A 25,650-nucleotide genomic window follows, 5' to 3' on the forward strand; every position below is an offset into this window, starting at 1 on the left:
CAGGAGCATTTGTCCTTGAAGCCACTCACGGTCAGTTTGTTTGGTTTCGAAAGGAGCTCGGGTTTTGCAGAAGACCCACAAGGAAAGCGGCTGAGAGCCTTGGTTGGTGTCAGCTTCAAAGCCGTCCCGCACCACGGGGAAGAAGGCTGCCGCGCCCCCAGAGATGGCCCAGAACACACGGGCCACGTGTGAGTGCAGTGGACACGGGAGCCGCAGGAGGCTCCTCAGCGTCCAGAAGCATCTGCTGGAGAAGCGTCTGGCCGCCGGCTGAGGCTTGGGGAGGGGCCCCGGCTCAGGCTGGCTCTCAGGGGTTTGGACTCAGCCCTCAGGGCAGGCGCCCGTGCTGGGAGGCGGCCTGCTGGGCACCCTCGTGGATGACCCAGTACCCGGGGGTGGTCCAGGCTGGGGGTCAGAGGGTGCCCATCGGAAGCTCACCTGATCCTGGAGCACCAGCCGGGGCTCTGGCTCAGGGGAGAGCCCCCCGTCTCCAGTTTGTGGCCGTGGGATTGTGGAGCCAGGGTCCTGGGTGTCTCAGGGCCCAGCGAGCATGCTGAAGGCCTCCGGACGCGTCGAGGGGCAGGCCGGGCTCACCGGCCAGAGGGCCTTTTGGCCTCCACTCTCCGCAGACTGGCCAGAAGCCACATGCAGCCCAGCCCTGCAAAGGCCCAGTGCATGGGAACTCGAGCAGAAGCAGGGCAGGCTGGGGCCCCCGAACAACCGGAGTTTACACCTGTCTTGCAGCTGGAACCTTCTGTGGAAAACGTGAAAACAGTGGCAGATCTTAATTTGGAAGTTTATCCTGTTTTGGCGTCTTTCAAATATAGGAAAAATAATTCTTTTTCTTCAAGTACATCAGAGTAGAAAAAGAAGTCCGCTTTCCCTCGGTCCAGTGTGATCAGCTCAAACTCTGCGGCCAGCCGCTCAGGGCCTGTGCACAGGCCCGGGCCGTGTCTGTGGACCACTTGCTCACCTGCCTTCTAGATAAACAAGCTGCTGGCTTCAGTGAACAGGGTGTTCCATTAGACACGTTTCTCTTTCTAGCTCATTAAAGTGTTACCCGTGGCGCCTTCTGCTCTTGAACAGGCTAGAGAGCACGCTGGGTGCAGAGACGCACAGCCTTCAGGGAGATTCCGGGAAGAGGACTGGCCTTGGCGGTCTGCGCACGGAACCGCCAGTGTGGGCCCAAGAGGCAGGGGGAGGTGACCCCCTCCTTTCACTCCAGACACAAGCAGGGCGGGCCCTCCAAAGGCCGCCCTGGGATCCATGGCACTGTTTGGTTTTCCATCAAAACGACAGAACACAGCCAAATTCTACCTTAAAAGCATTGCTTACAAAAGGTACGGACTAGATGGACAAGTCATCACTCAAGTCTTTCTCTGGATCTTGAGAAGTTAGAAACAGCTCATTGAAACATTTCAGAAACAACCATGTGCGTGAAGAGGACACAGCTTGGGGGGCTGCCTCACCCAGGGGGCGGCCAGGGGGGTCGCCTGCCCTCGGACACGCCCCAGCTCCTTGACGTTGACCGTCTCAGTCACGTTCAAGGGGGAACAGGAAGTCCACTTTACTCCCAGCCATTGTCTTTGATCATGTGAGCGAGCTCGATGATAAATTTTCCTTCTTTATACTTCTGACTGCTTTCAAAGGCGTGCTCCTTGAAGAGAGAGAGAGGTTTCAGAATAGAATCCGTTTCATTTTTCAACTTCTACATGCAGCGAAGAAAGGAAAGACAGGGTCACGTCTCCCAGACATGGCCCACGCCGTGCAGCCCGGGGCCGAGGAGGGGCCGCTGTGCCAGGGGTCAGGCGTTGGCGGGAGCTACAGTGTCAGCTGTGCGGCTGAGCATGGGCTCAGCAGGGCAGTTCAGAAGGGATGGTGAGCAGGAGCCTCCTTCCTGGGGCTCGGGGTCACAAGTGGTGGAAAGGAGCGGGGGGTGGGGCGGGGCACTTCCCCGCCCTCCCACGATGGGCCCAGGAGGGTCCTGGGGTGGGGGCTGAGCACCCAGATGAAACGGCTGTGAGCATGACCGCAGGGTCACGTCCACAGGCCTCTGCCCGTGCCCAGCCAATGATCACCTGCGAGGCAGGCGCAGCCTCCCCGCCCCCCTGGCCTGTGGCCCCGCCTTGATGGTCGGCACCCATCCTGTTTCCGGCCCGCTATCTCCACGGTCACGCGGACCCCGGGGACTCACATATTTCCACCCGAGCGTGGTCTTGCAGTTCTCGCAGTAGATGTCGGCCACGGCGTGCAGGCCGGTGAGCAGGACTCGCTCCTCCGCAGGGCCGCAGCCCACATTCACCCTGCGGGGAGGAGGCACTGGCACCCTCGCAGGGCCAAGCCCGCTTTTCCACCCGCCAGCTGCCCCGGGGACCCAGGGGTGTCCTCCCTGACTCCCCAGCTGTCCCTTGCCCCTCAGAAGAGAAGGCACAATTTCTGGCTTCCCCCCCGAGAACCCAGGACGCTGCGAGGAGGCACCCAGAGTTCGCTGTTTCCATGGAAACCAAGATGGACCCCAGCTGGGGGCACCCCACCCCCTGGCCTCTCAGAATAGCCGGCGCGGCCCTGGCCCTGGTACTCACACTGAGTTGAAGAGGTAGGCTCGCCCCTGACTTCCCTGGAAGGACTGCAGAGAAGGAAGAGGTGTCAGAGGGCCAGCGCGGTCAGGGCTGAGTGACGGGAGCCCTGCCCTGGGAGAGTGGAGGCACCCCCGAAGACCCGGACAGGCGCGGAGGGGCCGCCGGGCAGAGCGCCCATGAGCCTGTGCCCGGGACAGTGTGTGCCAGCCTCCAGCAGATGGGGGCACGGGGTGGTTGCTGTGCCTTTCCACGGGAACTGTGAGAAAACCATGGCCCCAGGCGGCCCCTTTCTGGGACGAAAGCTCGTAGCACGCTCACTCATTCCAGGACGGCCAAGGAGGCAGAAGAGGGCATCTGTGTGTCTCCAACCTCCAGCCAATCCCAACTGCATGGCCACAGGACCTGGAGGGGGCACTGGACGGGGACTTGTCACCCCAGTTGCCAGGCTCAAGGGACCAAGTGGGACGACAGGCCTCAAAAGTAACCAGAAACGAAACGGATCAGAACCTTCTTTTGGTTCTTGCCTATCACCCAGGAACAAGCTCCTGGCCCTGGAAGCCAAGCGGCCCGCAGCCCAGGCCTCGGTTTGCACAGGTGGACGGTGTGTGTGCAAACCCAGCCACCAGCCCCCCGGACCCGCCACTGGGCAGTGCCACAGCCAAGACCACAACGCAGCCGCACACACTCACACACGACTTCCCACAGTGCCGCCCACGAGGCTGCAGACATTCAAGGTCAGCACACCTGGGAGAGTCCATATTCCTCTCCTCATAGGCCCCTGATTTCGTGAGCAGACACTTGCCTTGGAGATCAGCTCGTCGTGATTGGCCAGGTGGGCCCTGCAGTGGACACAGCTGTAGGTTCGGTGGCAGTTGGGCAGATACGCTTGGAAAGTTTTAGACTTGGTCATCTTCACCATCGCGGGGCACTCCTGGCTCAGCTCAGGGCTGGCGCGGGAGGAGCTGCAGCTCTGCTGGGCTCTCCAACAGAAGAAACACTGGAACATGCACGCCAGAGCCGTTGTTGTTCAGAGGGCGTGTGGCTCCGTCCACACAGACTGGGTGAGAGAAACGCCACAACCTGTCAACACACGGCAGAGGGTCACGGAGAGAGAGAGGACGTGCCTGGCTTAGGACGCCTGTTGCAAAGACGAGGGAAAGCGCAGGCCTAGACGTCACAGATCTAATTCTTTACGAGAAATTGTACATAACAAGAAGGTTAATACCCAACCGTGGACCCTAACTCTCCATTTAGTTGGGAGTGGTTGGTGAACCACTTTCACACATAAATAATTTGAGAAAACAGTAGCTCAAATACGTCTTTTGTCCTCTGGCTTTAGGGCACGTGGAAGAGATAGCAGCCAACAAACTTCCCATCGGAGAGACGCCAGGAGCACTGGGCCCGTCCTGCCCCGAGTAACGGAACTCGTCAGTGGCTCCAAGCACCATGACGTCTGTGCATGTGTGGTGGGTCCCGTACTGGTCTCTAGGAAATTACCTATCAATCCAGAAATACACCCTCATGCACAGTCCCATGGTTTTCAACAAGGGTGCCAAGACCATTCCGCGTGGAAAGGGCAGAGCCCTTCCAACGAATGTGCCGGGAAAACGAGACAGGCCTGTGACAGGAATGATGCCGCGCACAGTGGCGCACTCGGGCCAGGCCTGAGCGCAGACTGCAGCTGGCGCCTCTTAGGAGAAAGCGCAGTGAATGCTGCACGACGCCGGACCTAGCGGCGACTCACTGGATCTGACACCAGGAGCACACATGTGTCTGAGGACCCCGGAAGGAGACGCGAGAGGAGATGCAGAGTTGCCAGGACTCGAGGACAGTGCAGACTGATCACCAGCAGACCCGAGGAGGGTGAAGGAGAAGGAAGCCATGCCGCATCACTCAGTACGGAGGCTGCAGAGCACTGAAGAAAAGCAGGGATGTCTGAGAAGCCTCCCGAAGGGAAGGGAAGGCCACCTTTCACCAGAGCAACTTCCCCAGTCAGTCAGCAGAAGGCAGAGGCAGTGGGGAGGCACCCCAAGGCCCTGAAGGGGAACCCCGTTCTCCCGGGACTCTGCAGCGGGAATGTCGCCACGGACCGCGGGACGTGTCATCTGCAGACGAGCAGCTTGACTTCCGGAAAGCATCACTGGAGGAGATTCAGGGATGTGCTTCAGACAGAAATGAGAGAACGAAACAAAGCCCACTCGGGTCTCGACTTGAGACCTCAAGGAGGCAGGATGCTGAGTAAAGAAGAGGCTGAGTGCGCAGGCGGGCAGGGCAGCCCACCTCCGGAGCGCTGCGCCGTGCTCAGGATGGGTGAGCAAGAGAGCAAGGCGGAGGCGCGGGCGGAGCAGCATCCCAAAAGCAGCTTCGCGTGTGGACTAAAGGGACGCTCTGCTAAATGAAGGGTAAATGTGCCTTAAACATCTGTCCCAACAAAAAGAGCAGGTGTGTCGCTTCCAAACGTGTAAAGGGAGGTGACGAAGGGAGGGAGCGGGCCAGGGGAAGAGCAAGAAGCCTAACGAAGGAAGATTGAAACCCAGGCATTTCAGTGCGTAGGTGAAACGTAAGTGGACTCACGTTAGAGTTGAAGGTTTCAGACTAGACAGAAAACACACTTTATCTCGATGCTGCTTCTAAGACACACACCTTAAATTAAGGCTCAGAGAGGACGAAAGGAGAAGCAAGAGGCTGGGGAGCAGCAGCAAGACCTGTGGCCGTGATTACTCGCTGACGCACGCGGTTCCCACAAAGACGGTACAACAGAGAAAAGCAAGTCGGAGCCGCAGTGGTGGCTCCTCACACCCGTCAGAAGGGCCATCCAAAAGACCACAGATAGCAAAGGCTGCAGAGGGTATGCACAAGAGGGGCTCCTGGCACTGCTGCTGGGAGTGCGCACTGGTGCAGCCACCGGGGAGAGCAGCGTGGGGGTTTCAGTTACCATACAACCAACCTAGCAAGCCCACTTATCTGGAGGAAACATTCAAGAGGGTACACGCAGCCCAGCGTTCATATCAGCACCGCTCAAAACAGCCAAGAATGGAACCAGCTGAGTGTCCACTGACAGGAGTGGATGAAGGCACCGTGGGGGTGTTTGTGTACACACACACACATACGCACACGTTTCGTAATAATGCCATTGGCAGCAGCGTGGACTGACCTAGAGATCATCACATTAAGCGAAGTTAGACAGATATCATAAGGTGCCACTTACACATGGGATCCAAAAACTGACACAAGTCAACTGATTCACGAAACAGAAACCAACTCAGGAAACAGACTCATGGTTCCCAAAGGGGAGAGGCAGGCAGAGGAGGGAAAAGCTAGGAGTTTGGGCTTAACACACACACACTGCTATATGTGAAGCGGTCAACATGGACGTCTGCTGTGCGGTGCAGGGAGGTCCGCCAAATGCTCTGTGACAACCCATACGGGAGAGTCTGCAGGAGTGAATGCACACTGCATCGCTGCTGCGCGCCGGACAGACACGCACCGGACAGACACCAACCACATCGCAAGGAAGATGAACGAAAAAGTTAAAGCAGCAAATGGATAGAAAAAGTACTAAAATAATGAAAACTATTACATATGTTTGTATTTCCCTTAAATAATAACATTTAATGGAAAAACTTGATGTTCAAGCTGGTTTTAGAAAAGGCAGAGGAACCAGAGATCAAATTGCCAACATCCGCTGGATCATGGAAAAAGCAAGAGAGTTCCAGAAAAACATCTATTTCTGCTTTATTGACTATGCCAAAGCCTTTGACTGTGTGGATCACAATCAACTGTGGAAAATTCTGAAAGAGATGGGAATACCAGACCACCTGATCTGCCTCTTGAGAAATTTGTATGCAGGTCAGGAAGCAACTGTTAGAACTGGACATGGAACAACAGACTGGTTCCAAATAGGAAAAGGAGTTCGTCAAGGCTGTATATTGTCACCCTGCTTATTTAACTTTTATGCAGAGTACATCATGAGAAACGCTGGACTGGAAGAAACACAAGCTGGAATCAAGATTGCCGGGAGAAATATCAATAACCTCAGATATGCAGATGACACCACCCTTATGGCAGAAAGTGAAGAGGAACTCAAAAGCCTCTTGATGAAAGTGAAAGTGGAGAGTGAAGAAGTTGGCTTAAAGCTCAACATTCAGAAAACGAAGATCATGGCATCCGGTCCCATCACTTCATGGCAAATAGATGGGGAAACAGTGCAAACAGTGGCTGACTTTATTTTTCTGGGCTCCAAAATCACTGCAGATGGTGACTGCAGCCATGAAATTAAAAGATGCTTACTCCTTGGAAGGAAAGTTATGACCAACCTAGATAGCATATTCAAAAGCAGAGACATTGCCAACAAAGATTCATCTAGTCAAGGCTATGGTTTTTCCTGTGGTCATGTATGGATGTGAGAGTTGGACTGTGAAGAAGGCTGAGCGCCAAGAATTGATGGTTTTGAACTGTGGTGTTGTTGAAGACTCTTGAGAGTCCCTTGGACTGCAAGGAGGTCCAACCAGTCCATTCTGAAGGAGATCAGCCCTGGGATTTCTTTGGAAGGAATGATGCTAAAGCTGAAACTCCAGTACTTTGGCCACCTCATGAGAAGAGTTGACTCATTGGAAAAGACCCTGATGCTGGGAGGGATTGGGGGCAGGAGGAGAAGGGGACGCCAGAGGATGAGATAGCTGGATGGCATAACTGACTTGATGGACGTGAGTCTGGGTGAACTCCGGGAGTTGGTGATGGACAGGGAGGCCTGGCGTGCTGCGATTCATGGGGTCACAAAGAGTCGGACACGACTGAGCGACTGAACTGAACTGATCTGAATGGAAAAACTTCCATTAGATAAAACAGCAGGGAGATAAGTAGCAAGTATAAGTCTTGTTACTTCCTAACAGTCTCAAAATACCTAAGTCAAAAGTTGGAACAACTTTGAGATAAATTTATAATCAAAATAGGACCATGGTTGTATATAATCTTTGGCATGCTGCATATAACCACATAAGCATACGGTGTACTCCACTGCACTCTTCACCAGCTGACGGAGCAAACACAAATGCAGGCAGACACACATTTTGATGAAGCAACTGGAGCTGAAACACATGTAGAAAACCGTCTGAGAACCAGAGACTCCAGCTCATTACTTCACGTGCACATCTACCGAGCACACAGCGCGCCTCAGCACTCAGGGTGGGACTCACGGCGTGCCCTCAGACCTCGGCACAAACCACAAGTCAGTGTGTAACTAGAAGACTTCTCATATGCTTGTAACTTAGGAAATATGCTTCTATATACCCATGTGACTAAGAATAATGGAAATCAGAACATATTTTGAACAATAAAACGGGCATCCCTGATGGCTCAGCTGGTAAAGAATCCACCTGCAATGCGAGAGACCTGGATTTGATCCCTGGGTGGGGAAGATCCCCTGGAGAAGGGAAAGGCTACTCCAGTATTCTGGCCTGGAGAAGTCCATGGACTGTGCAGTCCAAGAGGTCACAAAGAGTCAGGCAGGACTAAGCGACTTCCAAACCATAAAATAATTACCAGAACTTAAGGGGAATGTAGGTTCTTACAGGATGGATATTAGAAGACAGGTGGGATTACTGAGCTAAACACCCATCTTTAAAAACGTCCAGAAGTCACAGGAAGGCAACCCCAAGAAAATATAAGAAAGTAAACAAATAGGGAAAAAAAATTAAGGAAAGAGAAAAGGGAAGCTGGACCCCCTGGAGAGGATCCACGAGGCAGAGGCGCGCCTGTCGGCTCAGCCAGCCCCCGGAGACGCAAACAAGCGTGAGACTCGGCACAGGTGCTGCGGTCAGCTCAAGTCAACAGAGGTGAAGGCCTGAACCACACGATGATTCCTGGAAAAAAGCTTAAAAATATGACTCCAGAAGAACTAGAAAAGCTGAATAATCCTGTCAACACAAATCAAGTCACTGGTAAAAATTCTCCTCCTCCAATACACACCCTGGTAGCAAAGAACGTCCCTGGAGAAGTCGACTGCACCTCCAGAGAGGGCTCGTTCCAACCTGCTGAGAACGCTTCCCGGGAAGAGAAAGAGGAAGCACCTTCCCACCATTTCACGTGGCTACCTGACCTCAAACCCCTGTCTGGGGGTCCGCACTTTCACTGCTGGGGCTCAGGTTCCGTCCGTGGTTGGGGAACAGACCTCGCAAGTCCTGCGGCAGAGCCAGAAAAGAAAAACAAGAACGGAATCCACTAAGCTTCTTCAAAGAAACCAAGATGCAAACATCCTATGCGATACTGACCGGACGGGACCCAGCACTGTATTACGGGACTGCACAGCTGGGGGTCTCATCACAAGAACGCAAGGCGACTTAACATTGGAAACATTTACCACAGTTGTTCCATTTATCTGAATGGATGGAAAAAAGTTTGGAAAAATTTAACATCCATTCACAATTTAAAAAACATTCCATGCAAACTAAGATTGTGAAGAGAACTGTTTTGAGGCATGGACCGAAACATCATACACAACGTCACAAGTTGGAAAGTGTCCTTTGAGACGCGGACTAAACCAGGAGGCCTCTGCACCCTCATGCAGCCTCCCAGGAGCCCCAGCCAGCTCCACAAGGCCAGGAGAAAAGCCTCCTAAGTGAAACCATGCTGGCACACAGCAGTGTAACAACAGAGTATCTGTGAGCAGACTCAAGACCCAAAACACCTTGTACACAATTCTGAGGGGTAAAAACACAGCCCTACATCCATAAAGAAGGCTGAGCGCCAAAGAATTGATGCTTTTGAACTGTGGTGTTGGAGAACACTCTTGAGAGTCCCTTGGACTGCAAGGAGATCCAACCAGTCCATTCTGAAGGAGATAAGTCCTGAATATTCATTGGAAGGACTGATGCTGAAGCTGAAACTGCAATACTTCGGCCACCTGATGCGAACAGCTGACTCATTTGAAAAGACTCTGATGCTGAGTGAAGGCGGGAGGAGAAGGGGACGCCAGAGGATGAGATGGCTGGATGGCATCACCGACTTGATGGGCATGAGTTTGAGTGAACTCCGGGAGTTGGTGATGGACAGGGAGGCCTGGCGTGCTGCAGTCCATGGGGTTGCAGTCAGACACGACTGAGCGCCTGAACTGAACATCCATGGGGAGCTACACCATGACCAGGACTGGAGATACCGTGAATATGAATCTTCCTCAAAGTCACTGTTGAATACAATTCAAGTCACAGCATAGGAAGCACTGTACACACGGCATAGGAAACGTGTGTGTGTCCACCTGCGAGTGCAAATGAGCCAGGGAGCTGGCGGGACAGAGAGATCGGGTCCGGAAGTGTCTGCGGGGGACGGAGGCTTCCTTGACCCTCTCAGGGTCCCTGGTGGGGTCTGAAAAGGAAGCAGTAACTGGAGTGGGAAGCATTTACACCTTTCAGACCAGGACTCGGTCGGTTTGAGAAGAACTAACAGGGCGGGAAGGGTTTGGGCTGGGGTGGTCCAGGAGGAGGACCCCCAGTGGCCCCCCTGCTCGGGCTCGCCGCGCCTCCTGCTGTCTCTCAGACTCCTCCAGCTCACGGTGCCCAGGAAGCTGTGGGCTACACCGGGCGGTGTGTCCTAGGGGTGGGGGGCCGGCTGGTCGGGGGGGGGGGGCGGGCATACCAGCCTCAACCAGGAAGGAAAGCGTTCCCTGCCTGCAGGCCCCAAATCCATCTCCATGTCTTCACTTGAGTCTTCTCTGTATTTAAAGGAGCCTTAAATGTGGTACCTTCTCTTTTAGCCCTGGTGGCTCAACTTCAGAGCCCTGGGCCCCTTTCGAGGCAGAAGCACCAGTGACCTGGGCAGAGACCACCGGACGGCCTTCACCAAGCCCTGCCTTTAAACAGGCGACTGCACGGCAGCCCACCCGTCTTCTTGCCTGGAGAATCCCAAGGACAGAGGTGCCTGGCCGGCTGCAGTCCACGGGGTCGCACAGAGTCGGACACGACTGAGCAACTTTTGCTTTTCCCTCTTAGAATGGGGACAGCCCTCATTTCTAACTCCGAGTGACCTCTAACAGGGCAGGGCTGTTTAAGTGGCATCTTGGGGACTTCCCTGGTGTCCCAGGGGTTAGGACTCGGCGCCTCCACTGCAGGGGCAAGGGTTCAGTCCCTGACGGGGTAACGAAGACCCTGCCCCTGGTACAGCCAAGCAGACAGGGTGATGGCTTGCCAAGGCTTTTCTGTTTCTTTGAATTTCTCCGGGTGTAGATCGCCTCCCGCATACTGCCAGCCCCCCGGAGGCCCCTTCCCCTGGAGCGGCAGGCCCCGTCCATCCTCGGTGCCCACGGTCACCCTTCAAAGGCCGGCGTGCCTCCAGCCCGCGTGTTCTGCCATCTGTCCTGCCCTCCCTCCTCGCTGACCCCTGGGGAGCCCAGCGGAGCAGGGGCCCAGCCTGGATCTTGGTCACAGAGAAGCGTGTTGTGATTTAACTGGGATTTTGGGCTGGGCGTCCCCGAGGCCCACTTCTCCAGCCACCAGTACAGCGCGCTCTTCGAGGAGACCTGCTGACAGGTCAGGACCCATCTTAGCACTTGAAGGGCAAACACACCACCGGCCTCACTGCTGTGGCTGCTGTGTCCCTGGGTTTGGGGAGCAGCCACCATCCTCCTAAGATGCTAGTGTGGGGTAAGTTTTTAGAGCAAAAATAACATTCTGGATTCCAGAAGTTTTCCTCCTAAAATAAGCATGGATATTTATTTTGAGAACGTGAATCAGGCCCATGTCCATATGGTGCTTCACCATTCGGAAGACAAACCTGAGAACCAGAACCCCAAGCGAGCGGCTGACTCCCGGGAGGGTGTGGGCTCCGGCCCCTCTGGCCCAACGTGGGTTTGTGAGTCCTCCCGGCCCCGCCCTGCCCACCTGCCTGCTGAGCAGTGCGCTGGCACCCAGCCTTTCTTTTCTAAGAGCCTCTGATACAATGTTTTAATTTCTCCCCCTAGTAACTAAGAGTCCTCGGGTGCCTCCTAGCAGAAGTCGCCCACTTGCTGCTCCGAAGGGAAGACACAGGCAGGGATGCCTCTCTTCAGCTCCAAGAGGAAGAGGAGGAAAGACGCTGGGACGCTTGGCCATTTTAGGAGCCTCGTGCTCATTGAAACACCAAGCACCCCTTTTGTCGAGGAAGGGATGGGAAAACCAGAGACGCAGAGAGGAGCCAGAACGGGGCTGGTGCTCAGCAGAGGCTGTGCAGCTGAGGGTTGGGGGTGGGGGAACTCAGACGGACCAAGACTGAACAAAGCCACATGAGGGGAAGCTGGGGGGCCTCAAGCCAAATTGCTACCCGACCTGTAAAATGGGCCCAGGCGCCCCGAGAATAGCTCCGGGCGTCAGGTAGGCTGCGCGGTGGCCAAGGGCTGTGTCCATGCCTAACAGCGCCCACAGGGATCCCTGGTCCTGAGGCCGCCTGGGTGTGGACACGGCCTGACTCCATGGCCAGCGACAGGCCCAGTGTTGCAGTCACCGCAGGGGTGTCACCCAGCGCCCAACTGGACCAAACCCTCCCCACTGTCCTCCCTGGAGCCTCAGCCTCCAGGGACCCGGCGTCCAGCGCTTGCTCCGTCCTCCCCTCTCCACACTCTCCCCACTCCTGCAGGTTTTGCTGATCAGCCAATCTAACCCCTTTCTAAAAAGTTAAAACCAAACGACTCTAAAGTGTCAGAGATGAGGAGGAGAACTTCCACTGCTTCTTCATATTTGAAACTACCTTCCCTCATCAGTTTTTCAGGGAGGAAGAGACACTCCCGCGCAGCAAGTCCTCGTGGGCATCCACCTCGCCCCCTGCACCCCCCAGGATCCTGGCGGGCCCTGACAAGGCAGGGAGGGATCAAAGGCTCTCGACATAAAGAGCTTTATAAAGGCATGTACTTTTACCAGTTTTTAATTTTGGCAAGCACACAGGCCCACGCTGGGCGGCAGTGGGCACGCTGGGTAGAGCGCAGGCTGGGACGGGCTGGACTACCTTTGCAACTCTTGTGTAAACATAAAAGTTGTTCCAAAGTAAGCTGATTTCAACTCAAAAAGACTCAAACAGATAGGTAATCAAGATCACTCAGTGCCCAGTGCTAGGTGGTTACAGCCCTGCTAAGACGGGGCTGCCCCTGGGCCTGGCCAAGGCTCCCCCCACGGAGAAGACACCTGGCCCCTAAGATACAAGGGGGAGGCGGCGGGAGGGGCCCAAGCTGGCCTATGTCAGACCAGAGGCCGAAGCAGGGTCGCAAAGCTCAACACCGGGAACGGGCCAGCTGCTGCCCGGGGCGGGGCTCGGCCGGCGTGTCCACCTCCGGGGAGCAGAGGGGCCGCCTGCTCAGGGCCGCACCTGAGAGCCATCCCCGGAGGCGGAAAGAACATTCTTGGCGCAGAACAACAGGTTGAGGTGTGTGTACGCTTCCACAGAAAGAAGGCACGTAGCGGCTCAGAAAAGGCCGGGGGTGGGGCCGTGGTCCACCTAGCACGGAACCGGGCCCAGTCCCACCCAGAACGGGCCAGACCTGGACTCGGCGCCGCCCGGGGCTCGGGGCTCGGGGCTCGGGCAGCGAGCCCCGAAGCCCGACGGGCACGATTCGTTTCGGCCTCGCCCTGCACAAGGGCCCTTCGGTGCAAACGCGGGGGCCTCTTTTGTCCCCCCCGCCCCCCCGCCCCAGCCGCGACCCTGCCTCCGGGGAAGAAGCCTGTTTACCCCCGGGCGGGCGGCTGCGCCCACACCTTCTCCGCGGCGGGGCGGGGTCGGAGGCGGCGCGCCCGCCCCGAGTCCCGGGCCGCGCCGAGCCCGGCGGCCCCCGCCCGCGGCCGACGCCGCTGGTCCCCGGGGCCCGCCCTACTCACGGCCGCCCACCGCTCCGCGCCCCGGCCCGCAGCGCCCATCGGCCCGGCCTCGCTCAGCGCGGGCGCGGGTCTCCGGCGGCCCCGGAGCGGCCCGGGACGCGCTGCGGCCGTTGGCGCCCCGGCCGCCCGCGAGGCATCCCCGCCGCCGCCCGCGGGCCGCCTGCCCTTTGTTTTGGAGCCAAGGCCCCGCCGCGCCGCCGTTAACGGCCTCGGAGCTGGGCGCCCGCCAATCAGCGCGCGCCCCCGCCCAGGGCCCGCCCCGCGCCCCGCCCCGCGCGCCCCGCCCGCCCCGCCCAGAGCACCGCCCGCTCCCCGTCGGTCGGGCAGGGCGGGGCGCACGTGTCGCGGCGCGCGCCGCACACCCATTGGCCGGCCCTGCCAGCTGGGCCTCGGAGCCAGCCAGTGAGGGCCGAGGAGCGCGGGGGCGGGGCCGCCGGGGCGGGGCGGGGCCGGCGAGGAGCGCGGGGGCGGGGCGGCGGGGCGGGGCGGGGTCGGCGGGGCGGGGCGGGGCGGCGGCGAGGAGCGGCCGGCGCGGCGGGCGGGCAGGGGCCGGGGGGCGGGGACGGCGAGGAGCGGGGGCGGGGCCGGGGCCGGCGGGGCGGGGCGGGGCGGGCGGGGCAAGGGGCGGGGCGGGGGGGGCCGGGGGGGGAGCGGGGGGGGCGGGCGGGGGGCGGGGCGGGGCGGGCGGGGGCGGGGGCGGGGCGGGGCCGGCTCCCGGAGGTGTGCGGCGCGCAGGCGCGGGTTCTCCGGGACTGGGCGCTGGGCTCGCAGGGGTCTCCGGCGGTCGGAGCCAGGCGCTGGGCGCACTGCGTCCTCCGTTTCTCCTCGGGATGCACGCGCAGGTCGGCCCAGGGCACGTCGGCTCACAGGGCCGGGGGTCGGCGGACAGGGCGCGAGCCGGGCGACCTGGCCCGACCCCCCTCGGAGACCTCGTCCCCTGGTGGGTCCTCAGCGTCGCCTTCCTGCCCCACTCCAGGCATCCTGGGAACTGCTGACCTGAGCGCCTCGGATGCAGACATGACCCGACGGGGAGCCCCGCACAGCCCGCCGCCGACCCGCGGCCGCACTGCGTCCTACAGGCTTGCCCATAGGTCACTGTGGGGATCCCAGGGCCCTTCTTCCTAGACTGGTGTTGAAATCCCATCAGCACCACCCGCGTGGTTGAGGTCACAGCATAGAATCCCTTTCTAGACAAAGTATTGTGAAATCAACTGGGCCTTAGAAAGCATCACTACGAACAAAGCTAGTGGAGATGATGGAATTCCAGTTGAGCTATTTCAAATCCTAAAAGATGATGCTGTGAAAGTGCTGCACTCAATATGCCAGCAAACTTGGAAAACTCAGCTGCAGCCACAGGACTGGAAAAGGTCAGTTTTCATTCCAATCCCAAAGAAAGGCAATGCCAAAGAATGCTCAAACTACCGCACAATTGCACTCATCTCACATGCTAGTAAGGTAATGCTCAAAAGCCCTCAAGCCAGGCTTCAGCAGTAGGTGAACCAAGAACTTCCAGATGTTTAAGCTGGATTTAGAAGAGGCAGAGGAATCAGAGATCAAATTGCCAACATCTGCTGGATTATCAAAAAAGTAAGAGAGTTCCAGAAAAACATCTATTTCTGCTTTATTGACTATGCCAAAGCCTTTGACTGTGTGGATCACAATAAACTGTGGAAAATTCTTCAAGAGATGGGAATACCAGACCACCTGACCTGTCTCCTCAGAAATCTGTATGCAGGTCAGGAAGCAACAGTTAGAACTGGACATGGAACAACAGACTGGTTCCAAACGGGGAAAGGGGTAAGTCAAGGCTGTATATTGTCACCCTGCTTATTTAACTTATATGCAGTGTACATCATGTGAAATGCCAGGCTGGATGAAGCACAAGCTGGAATCAAGATTGCCGGAAGAGATATCAATAACCTCAGATATGCAGATGACACCACCCTTATGGCAGAAAGTGAAGAGGAACTGAAAAGCCTCTTGATGAAAGTGAAAGAGGAGAGTGAAAAAGCTGACTTTAAACTCAACATTAAAAAAGCAAAGATCATGGCATATGGTCCCATCACTTCATGGCAAATAGATGAGGAAACAATGGAAACAGTGACAGACTGTTTTCTTGGGCTCCCAAATTGCTGCAGATGGTAGCTGCAGCCATGAAATTAAAAGATGCTTGCTTTTTGGAAGAAAAACTATGACAAACCTAAACAGCATATTAAAAAGCACAGATAGTACTTTGCCGACAAAGGTCTGTATAGTCAAAGCTCTGGTCTTTCCAGTAATCGTGTATGGATGTGAGAGTTGGACCTTACAGAGGGCTGAGTGCCGAAGAATTGTGCTTTCCAGTGGTGCTGGAGAAGGCTCTTGAGAGCCCCTTGGACAGCAAAGAGATCAAACCAGTCCATCCTAAAGGAAATCAACCCTGAATATCCATTGGAAGGATCGATGCTGAAGCTGAAGCTCCAATACTTTGTGAAGAGCTTGATCAAAGGAATCTTGAAAATTCGCGAGAAACCCTGTTGGAAATGGAAGGAGACCTGAAAAGCTTACTAGCTCACAAAAAGATGCCAGAACTGCCTTCAGGATACTTTGCCCTGGGGTCTGTGAAAAGCAGGGGGCAGGGCTTCCTGATGGGAAGAGCCAACTCCTTGGAAAAGACCCTGATGCGGGAGGGATTGGGGGCGGGAGGAGGAGGGGACGGCAGAGGAGGAGATGGCTGGATGCATCACCGACTCGATGGACGTGAGTGTGAACTCCGGGAGAGGAGGACAGGGAGGCCTGGCGTGCTGCAGTCCAGGGGGTCGCAGACTCAGACACTGAGTGACTAAGGGCAGCATAGCCCGCTTGGCTGTTCAGCTGGTGGGGCCTGGCTCTGGTTTCCTCCCTGAGATACAATGTGTCCAACAAGGCCCCGCCCGGTGGTGGAGCGCGTTGGCCGCCACTGCCCTGCTCCCTGCTCCCACAGACCCCAGTGCGAGAGTGTCCTGAAGACAGTTCTCGCATCTTTTCATGAGCTATTAGATGTTTCAGGTCTCCTTCCATTTGGAAGGAGTTTCTTGTGAATTCTCAAGCTTCTGCGTCTTAAATATCAGGCTGTGGGCCTTTTCACTGTTGCCAGTCCTCTGTTGAAAGAGAATCCTGCTTTTGGTGTGAGCCGAAGGTGATATAATTTTGTAGCTTATTTTTTTTAGGTCACTGCAGTTCTTTGTTTTCTCCCATTGTGGGTTTTTCTTTAATAGATATTTTTACTGGCTTCTCAATATTAAACTTAACAAATATCCGGCCAGGAGTGCTGCTTGGGCCCCTTGAGTTTTTCTGCACTGTTTCTTCAGACCTTTTCATTCCATGAAAAATTTAGCACCAGATCTGCGGTTTGTCTCTTCATTTTACTTCCTGGCTTCCTCCTTGAGACACACCTTTTCCTTAGAATTGAAGTGAGAGCTGTGTGTGCATGAATCACGGCAGGTCCACGGCACCCTGGCATGCCAGCTCACTGGCCCTTCTCCTGCAAGGGCCTTGTCCTCTGTGTAACCCGAGACATGGACCCCCCTGCTGGCCACTGACCCAGCGCCCTTCATGTTTTTACCTAGGACCACACTACAACTTACACTTTATGGGCACAGAGTTTCCGCCTGGGATGAAAAACCGAGGGGATAGTTGCACAAGACTGTGAGTGCACTTAACACCCCAGAATTGCAACACTGAAGGGTCTTGAAATGGCAAATGTTACGTTACTGCACTTTACAGTAAAAAAAATTGTAGAAAACACACTTCACATGGTGGCCCAGCCCCCACACACCAGGGCGGCTCAGGGTGCAGCCTGCACTCTTGTGCAAGGCCCGGCTATTTTCCATCCGTATTTTTCTTAACCACAGCGCACACGTGACTACGTGGTTTCCCGAGCCTGCCATCCGCCACGGCCCACGGGCCGCACCCCTGCCTGGACGGCCAGCCCTGCCCCCAGCCCCTTCTCTTGTCCCCACCACGGCCGCTGTCACAGCCCCTGTGGTCCCCGCACCTACCCGCCCTCAGCTGCCGCCTCATGCCGCACCCGTGGGTGGATGGGGCGCTGGGCTCGGGGCGCTGGGCCTCCTGGAGCCCTGCCCCCGCCACCCGCCGCCTGTGCCCACCCAGGCCCCCTTCCCGACGGCGCTCCTCCCTGGCCCGTCCTGCTCTCAGCCCACTCCCCGTCCGCCCCCACCACCGGGCCACGTGCGTCTGCCTGTGCGCACATCCTGTCTGCTGCGTTGTCTTCGCCTCATCGCTGGGTGGGCCCACGGTCATCCCCCCATTACTATCAGTGCGCGTCCCCCCAACCCTGCAGAGCGGGCAGCCCCTCCCATTCCGAGGCTCCCATCGTCCCACCCCTCTCACCAAACCTGGCTCAGGGCTCAGCCTTGTCTGAATGGACGGTCACCTTCCTGAACATGTTCTCACTTGGTCCCAGGTTCCAGCCTCCCTGTCTCTGGCTCAGTGTCCCCAGCTCCCCCTGACTTCCGGCCCCTCAGCCTCACAGTCCAGGCTCACGTCCAGCTGCTCTCCTTACCACGTGTCCCGCCCCCCAGGAAGTTCATGAGACCTCCAGCTCCGCAGACCCTCCATCAAGCAGCCGCCTCTCCACCCCTCAGCAGAAGATGCCGTCTGTCCCAGCGCCGCCCCGGGCCCCTGAGCCCCACACCTCCTCACTCCCCGTCACACAGGCCCAGGGCTCCCCTCTCTCGCCTGCATCACCGCCCCGGCCCCCGTGGCCTCGGGCTCAGGCTCTGCCTCCTCGATTCTGTTCTCTGCAGACCGATGCTTCGAGAACCTTCCCCAGATCAGCCGCCTCTGGAAGCCGCCAGGAGCATTCTGCCTCGCGCTGACTGAAAGCCAGAGTCCCTGCAGCGGCTGACCCCTGGCTCCCCAAACTTCCTGCTTCCGCCCCCAAGAGCTCAGAACCAGCTGGGCCTCGGGACGGGATTCCTGACGCCAACTGCAGGCTTGGGGTCTGCAGAACGGATGACCCTCAGGTTTGCCAGTCTCCTGGGAGTGGTCACAGTGCAAGCAAGGGCTCAGTCAGGTGGGTGTTCACAGGCTGAGCTCTGTCCCAAAAGTGGGTGCGTGGAGGGGGGTCCTTAGCAGAGAGTAGGTTAAAAGGGGACTTTAGGGGGTGGTTCTCACACAGGCTGATTGGCGTCCTTCATAAGGACTTGAAGACACAAAGGTGATCACAGGAACACGGAGGACGGTGGCCACCCACAAGCCAAGGAAAGGCCTCAGGAGCAACCAAACCAGCTGACACCTTGACCTTGCACTCCCAGCCTCCAGCCTGTGAAGCTGGCCTCTGCGCCTCCACACAGGAGCCTACTGCTGAAGCTGCCTGGTCTGCAGGGCTTTGTTTGGCGAGCGCGGCAAGCAAACAGCCTGGGCTTTAGGGACAGAGACCAAGAGCTGTCCTCCAAAAGGCCCCCCTGACAGCAGCCTGCAGGGGTCTTGGAGGCTGGCGCCCTCGGCCAGGCGAGGGATGAAGCTGTGGTGCCTTGAGGTCTACAGTCTGAGCGGCTGATGGCTTCCTGGGTGACAGTCAAGCCCGTTAGAAGTAGCTGCTGTTGGCATAGCAACCAGGAGCCATCTTGCGTACTTTCCAGATTAAAAAAGCTCCCTGCTTCAGGACTGAGGGGACAAAGATGTAAAAGCGGAGATGAAATTGAGTTACTGACGGGAGCGGTTGCCATGGCGCCCTGCTGGCCTTGGAGCGGGCCAGCTGCTGCGGGGGTCCCTCCCTTCTCGGGGCAGATGAAGGTTTGAGAGGCGGTGAAGACCAGCACCCCACAGTGCGGGAGGGAAAGAGAAGGTGTGCTTTAACTGGAGAGGGGAGTGAATAATGGGAACTCATATTTTGAGAATAACTATACGGCCAATATACGGCTCAAAATCTAAAGTCTCTGGCTGAGAATTTGTTTAAAATGTTTGCTGACAAGCAGTGTGTCTGAGGTGGGGTCTGAGGTCCCGCATCTGAATGTTGGACTGTGGGGAAAGACACTTCCACCCTGTCTGCCATCTTATCCCAGAAACGCTGCATTTGAACCGGCTCCGGCGGACTGCGGTGCGGCTGTTCCAGGGTCTGTATGTTGTGCATCAGGCCTTATCAGAGCCTTTCTTTGTGCCAGAGTCTGAGGGAGGAGGCAGCCGGACCTGAACGAGCAAGGCATGCAGCTGCCATGCAGGAACATCCTGGCAAGGGGATGAGAGAAGAGGTAGCATGGCCCCAGGGCACTGGACAGGGCGCCCCGGAGTCCCAAGTGCAGCTGGGCCTTGCCTATCACGGGGGGTGGGGCCTGGGGGCGGGCAGGGTGCTCAGAGCACGGGGGAGGTGGGTGAGGATACGCCGCCGCCGCTGCCACCACTTACTGAGTTCCTGAGGTCGTTCCCTACTGACCGTCTGTTCTTACAGATCGTGCCGACAGGGGACGTCCCTGGTGGTCCCATGGTTAACAGTCTGCACTGCACCGGGGTCGCTGGACCCAACGCGCCGTGCACTGTGTGTGGCCAGAAGTTAAAAAAGTTAAACAAACCGGCAAACCATAATGCTGGGCAAACACCTCTGTCCATGTGGCTCTTCTCCCTGGAATTACTGTCTGGAGCGAGAAAAAAACCCAGTCACGGAATTCCGGAGTTAGAACACATCCTCTGACTGGCTCTGTTAGGCTGCCTGGGGTGTTCACCAACAGCCCACGAGCACGGCCTCACAGCTTCGCACATTTGGCTTTTATCGCTTCGCTTTTGCTAACACGAACCAGACCCGAACAACAAAGCCCCTAGAAGCAGGGCTTGCAGCCCTCCACCTTCGTTCGAATCGCATCTCCCTACTTGCTAACGGCACGGGGTACTCCCCTCACTCAGCAGACAAGGTTCTTCGACCACCTGTCGGTCGAGAGTGCGGCAAGCTGTCTGTGTTTCTGAGGGTCTTTGTGGCAGGCGTGCCCGGCTCCTGTGGGGTCACCTGCACGGTGGTCCTTACGAGCCGGTGTTCCCGTCGGGTGTGGAGATGTTTCTCTCTAACCCACTAGTTTGTCCAAAATACTGGACTGAATAGTTTTTTGCAGCCATTTTTCCAGTAGTCATGCACGGATGTGAGGGTTGGACCATAAAGATGGCTGAGCGCCGAAGAATTGAGGCTTTTGAACTGTGGTGTTGGAGGAGACTCTTTAGAGTCCCTTGGACTGCAAGGAGATCCAACCAGTCCATCCTAAAGGAGATCAACCCTGGGTGTTCATTGGAAGGACTGATGCTGAAGCAGAAACGCCAATCCTTTAGCCACCTGATGCGAAGAGCTGACTCATTGGAAAAAAACCTGATGCTAGGAGGGATTGGGGGCAGGAGGAGAAGGGGACGACAGAGGGTGAGGTGGCTGGATGGCATCACCGACTCGATGGACGTGAGTCTGAGTGAACTCCGGGAGTTGCTGATGGACAGGGAGGCCTGGCGTGCTGCGGTCCATGGGGTCGCAGAGGGTCAGACACGACTGAACGACTGCTAAGCCAGCACCCCGCACTTCAGTTCCTGACTCTCAGTTTTAGCGTCAACATGTAAAGAACTTGGAAGCTATCATCTGCTCTCACAATAAGAAAAAAGCTGAATGTCCTGAAACTCAGTGACTTCTCCCAGATCCACTGGAGAGTGGAGGTCACAGCAGAGTCCCAAGCCCACAAACTACAAGAGAGAATCACTGCTCACCAGCAGGACCCGGGACTGGCAGGACCCCATCAACGGTGACATCAAAGGAACGCTGGAGGCTGAGTAGACTTGTTTGAGTTAAACACTCAGGGGGACCCTGTCTAGGCAGGCCCCACACTTGCATGAGTTTTCCCTCCAAGAAGCCCACCAGGTTCTCACAGTGAAGACGGGAGCAGAACCCCCTTGTGTGTGACTAGGCAGGGGGCGTACCCCCCGTGACACAGGCTCGGATGGTCCTCCACAAGCAGAGCCAGCAAGGGAGGGAGAGGACCTTCTCCGAGCTCTACCCCACACACACGACGGGCAGACCCGACGGTGGTCCCCCAGCCTTGCGGCCTCACTGACGGGGCCGAGCAGCCCCAAGAAGCACCAGTGAGGATCACGGGCCCCCGAGGAGACGGAGGCCTGGCCGTCTGATCAGGAAACATTCGCCTCTCCTCCGAGTCTTCTGCCCCATCGATGGGGTCCTGCGTCTGCAGACGACCACAGCCGAAAGAGCAGCAAGGCTCAGCTGCGCCCGAGCAGGAGTCTCCAGGGGAACCCAGGGGCGGCGGGGGACAAGGCTGGGGCCCCGGAAGGCGGCTCAGCCTCTGACACTGACAGCTGAGCAGACGGTAAGCGGAGCCTCACTTCTAGGCTGCAAAACGTAAAAACCTCACTAAAAGGTCAGTCCACCCCGGTTCTCCTCCCAGCAGATCTACTACGCTGGCTTTCAGCAAAAGGTTACCTGTGTGCTGGAGAAAAGGAAACACACAGTCTGACGAGCAAAGGAAGCCTCAGAACCAGCCCGAGACGTGGAGAGGTTCTGGCCCTGCGGGACGGCGAACTCACCACACCGATGGTTAGGACGCTACGGTCTCTAATGGAAAACGTGGACGATGTGCAGGAACAGGTGAGTGTCAGAAGCAGAGAGACGGAAACACTAAGCAAGAATTGAAGGAAAATTCTAGGGGAGAAAAACCCACCGGAGACGGAGGGCGACCCCGAGGGGCTCCCCTGCAGAATGGACATCACGCAGTGAAGAGTCACTGAACTTGAAGATAAGCTTCTAGAAGCTTCTCAAAATAAAACTTCTACAGAGAAAAAAAGAGTCGGGGAAGCAGCAGAATGTTCAAGAACTGTGGGACGATTGTAAAAAAGTGCAACGTGTTCACAGTGAGGATTCCAGAGGAGAAGGGAGCAGAGAAAAGGGTTAAAGTCATAATGGCTGAGAGTATTCCAAAATTCACGGCGGGAAACCAACTGTAACTGCAGCATCTCGGACGGCGCGGGGCGGGTCAGTACCCCAGACCACCCGCACGGGTGTACACCACACTCAGGGAAGCAAAGGCAAAGAGGAAGCCTTGCAAGAAGCCAGAGCGAAACAGACAGCAAAGTCTCTTACCGGAAGAGAAACAAGGATAGGAATTACAGACGACTTTAATAAATTAAAAAAAAAAAATTATTTGGCTGTGCCAGGTCTTAGCTCAGAGAAGGCGATGGCACCCCACTCCAGTACTCTTGCCTGGAAAACCCCATGGATGGAGGAGCCTGGTGGGCTGCAGTCCATGGGGTCGTGAAGAGTCGGACACGACTGAGCGACTTCACTTTCCCTTTTCACTCTCATGCATTGGAGAAGGAAATGGTAACCCACTCCAGTGTTCTTGCCTGAAGAATCCCAGGGACGGGGGAGCCTGGTGGGTTGCCGTCTCTTTGGTTACAGAGTCGGGCACAACTGAAGCGACTTAGTGGCGGCAGCAGCAGCAGCAGCAGGTCTTAGCTGGGGCGTGCAGGGCCTTTCGGTTGAGCATGAGGGGTCTGTTCACTGACCAGCGGCCTCACTGCCCCGAGCTGGGACGGCAGCCTCCGCCTCTGGGCCCCCAGGCCCCACTTTCTGGTTGAGCAATTCTGTGGCCAGAACAGCACAGAGCAGGACCCGTCCTGACGGCCTGTCGAGTGCACTCTGAGGGGCGCCCCGAGCGCTGGAGGACTGCCTGCCTCTAGGGGGACACTGGATGGTACCCCGAGGCCAACCCGTGGGCAGGGCTGTCCCGAAGGGGGGCCTGAGCCCCCTGCAGCCAGGCCCACAGGAGGCCGTAGGCTGGTGGGGCTGGAGCACGGTGGGCAGCAAGGCCGTGTCCTCGCTTGAGACCCCCGTGACCCGGACTCTCCGCCCTGAGGCCCCCGGAACCAGGCGCGTGGGGACACTTGTCACCTCGGGGCGGAACCGAGCAGCAGGGCACGGACGGCACGGCAGACGACACGGCAGGGGGGCCGTGTGTCCCCAAGGGCCTGAGCACCTCTGCCCGGGGATGGGGGCTCAGACCTCATCTCCTCTCCCCACCACCTCACTGCCCGCAGACCCTGCTCGCTGGCTCTGGGCGGGCGGGCAGGCGGGCTCCCACTCTCAAGGCAGCAGTTCTTAAACCAGGCCGGGCTGGGGGTGGGCAGCAGAAACCCTCCCGCACAGCCAGTGGGGGAAGGTGGGGAACCCACGCACCACCACCCACAGGCCGCCCTGAGGGACAGGGCCCCCGACATCACCCAGCAGGTGTGATGCCCCATGGGGGTCTGCTCGACTCCCCCCAGGCCCTGGGGCTGTTCTAGGACCTCACCTCCCTTTGGAGCAGCTGAGCGGCCCCCAGCAGGCGGGGAGTCCCGGGGCGGGGGCCGGCCCCATTTGGGGGGGCAGACAGGCAGGGCCCTCACGGCATCAGCCGCCTTGTCGTCCTCAATTCACCCCCACGTGCTGTGTGCGCTGATCAGCGGCTGCTTGTTGCAGGGGATGACCTGGTGGCAGGGCCCCCCTGGACCCATCTGGAGTCCCCCGTGCCTCCTGGCCAGGGTGGGCCAGCATGATGGTCACTCGCTCCCGACACCTGCGTGGTCCAGCACGTAACTGCAGACACACGTCCACGGACGAGGCAGCTGCCCCCACAGACCCTTGCCAGCCGGCACCAAGGCTGGGCGCTCCGTTCTCCGTCCTGACGAGCTCATCCCAGCCACCTCCACCTGCTCCTGGACCTCCCCGAGGTCTCAACAACATTCCTGCGACAGGAGGGTGACCCCAGCCAACCCACCCGGGGGCCCCGGGTGTCCTCGGGCCATTTCTTCGCTCTTTCTGCGGCATCTGCTCTCCCCTCGGCCCCAAGGACCATCTGGGTTCCTCTGGGGAAGGAGCAGCAGACTCTGCAGGAGGGAACGGGTGGCACCCCAGGCTGCCCGCCCGCTTCCTCTGCAGGTGAGCCGAGCTCAGTGCACAGGAGGAAGGGCGCTGGTGACAGACGCTGGCAAACTCCGGCAGCGTGGACGCACGAGCGTAGCAGAGGCTTTCACAGTGACCCAGACCCCCAGTTCTTCAGCGAAGGTCAGCACGGCCTCCCTGGCCTGCGCCCAGGGGTCCCCATAGCGGGTGCCCCCTGTGGGTGTCACCTGAGTCCTCCTGCTCCCTGGGACACCCCGTGCCCCGGCCCCCAGTCAGCCAGCCCTCAACACTCATGGTCCGGGAACACTCCAGCAGGGAGGTCGTGTTCTCTGCTCTGAGAAAGTAACGAACCTCGCTGAGGGTGGGCTTGCGTGCGCCTGAGCAGCCGGTCTGCAGACTGCCCCCACCCGCCCCCAGCACCTGGGCCTGAGAGCTGTGCCCTGGGCCCCAGCCCAGCGTGTGCCCTCTGTGGCCCCCCAGCGCTCCCATGGCTGATACCCGGCTGGCTACCCTCGGGGCTCAGTGCAAAGAGGGTGCTGGCTCCCCTTACCCTGAGCCCCAACACCTCTTTCCAAGCCAGCGGCCACAGCAGGGAAGGGTGGGAAGCCGTGCTCGGACGCAGCCCGGCCCCAGCTGAGTCGGGACAAAGCCTCGCTTGCGGCTGGTCCATGGTAGCGCCTCGACGCTGGCCGTGTGCACACGCGGCCGTGTGCTCAGAACTCGCCAGGCTTGCACGTTGAAAGAAATTAAGAAACGAAGTGAAGGAGGAGGAGACAGAAATCACTCACCCGGACGCAGTGATTACAGACGCTTTAATTTTTAAAAACTGTTTTATTTGGCTACGCTGGGTTTTCGTTGCGGCACGTGGGATCCAGTTTCCTGACCGGGGATCGAACCTGGGCCCCTGCACTGGGAGGGCAGTCTCAGCCGCCGGACCACAGGGACGTCCCCCGACGGCTTCAATCCTGCAGTGAGGGGCTCCTGCCTTGATTCCGCACCCACAGCACGGGGTGGCTCTCGAGGCCCTTGTGAAGCGAGTGAGGGCCACCCACCGGGAAACAGCTGCTTTCAGGTGAGAATGACGATCTTCTCACCGGTCGGCACTCACATCTGCGTGCTCGTGGCCCCATGCAGACTCGGAAAGCGCCACGGAGCTGCCGGACACAGGTCCTCTTGGCTTTTTCCGCCTGGAAGCCCCCTCCCTCTGCAGCCAGCAGGGTCTGGCTCCAACCAGGCCCCAGGCCTCTGCGAGCAGACACGCCCATCAGCTTCAGGGCTGGGAGCGGGAGGGCCGCTGGCCCAGACTCTTCCAGGGCGGTCTGCGCTCAGGGGACGGGCTGCCCCCCCA

The 25,650-nt window shown here is 57.9% G+C and overlaps 1 protein-coding gene across 2 annotated transcripts; it reads right to left on the reverse strand.

The window, feature by feature from the left end:
• Positions 1 to 78: 78 nt before the first annotated feature.
• YPEL1 (yippee like 1) lies at positions 79 to 13,621 on the reverse strand. Of its 2 annotated transcripts, none has more exons than XM_070385733.1 (5): positions 13,406 to 13,621; positions 3,379 to 3,656; positions 2,580 to 2,623; positions 2,192 to 2,300; positions 79 to 1,654 (listed from the first exon to the last, which is right to left on the reverse strand). In XM_070385733.1, exons 2-5 carry the CDS (start codon positions 3,580 to 3,582, stop codon positions 1,565 to 1,567), a joined length of 447 nt encoding a protein of 148 aa, XP_070241834.1. In that variant the 5' UTR covers positions 3,583 to 3,656; positions 13,406 to 13,621; the 3' UTR covers positions 79 to 1,564. The 2 variants fall into 2 exon arrangements, with proteins under 2 accessions (XP_070241834.1, XP_070241835.1); XM_070385734.1 differs by lacking the exon at positions 13,406 to 13,621 and adding an exon at positions 12,900 to 13,116.
• Between the last annotated feature and the right edge of the window lie 12,029 nt (positions 13,622 to 25,650).

This window comes from Bos mutus, chromosome 17 (genome assembly GCF_027580195.1).
Source record: "Bos mutus isolate GX-2022 chromosome 17, NWIPB_WYAK_1.1, whole genome shotgun sequence".
Taxonomy (NCBI): domain Eukaryota; kingdom Metazoa; phylum Chordata; class Mammalia; order Artiodactyla; family Bovidae; genus Bos; species Bos mutus.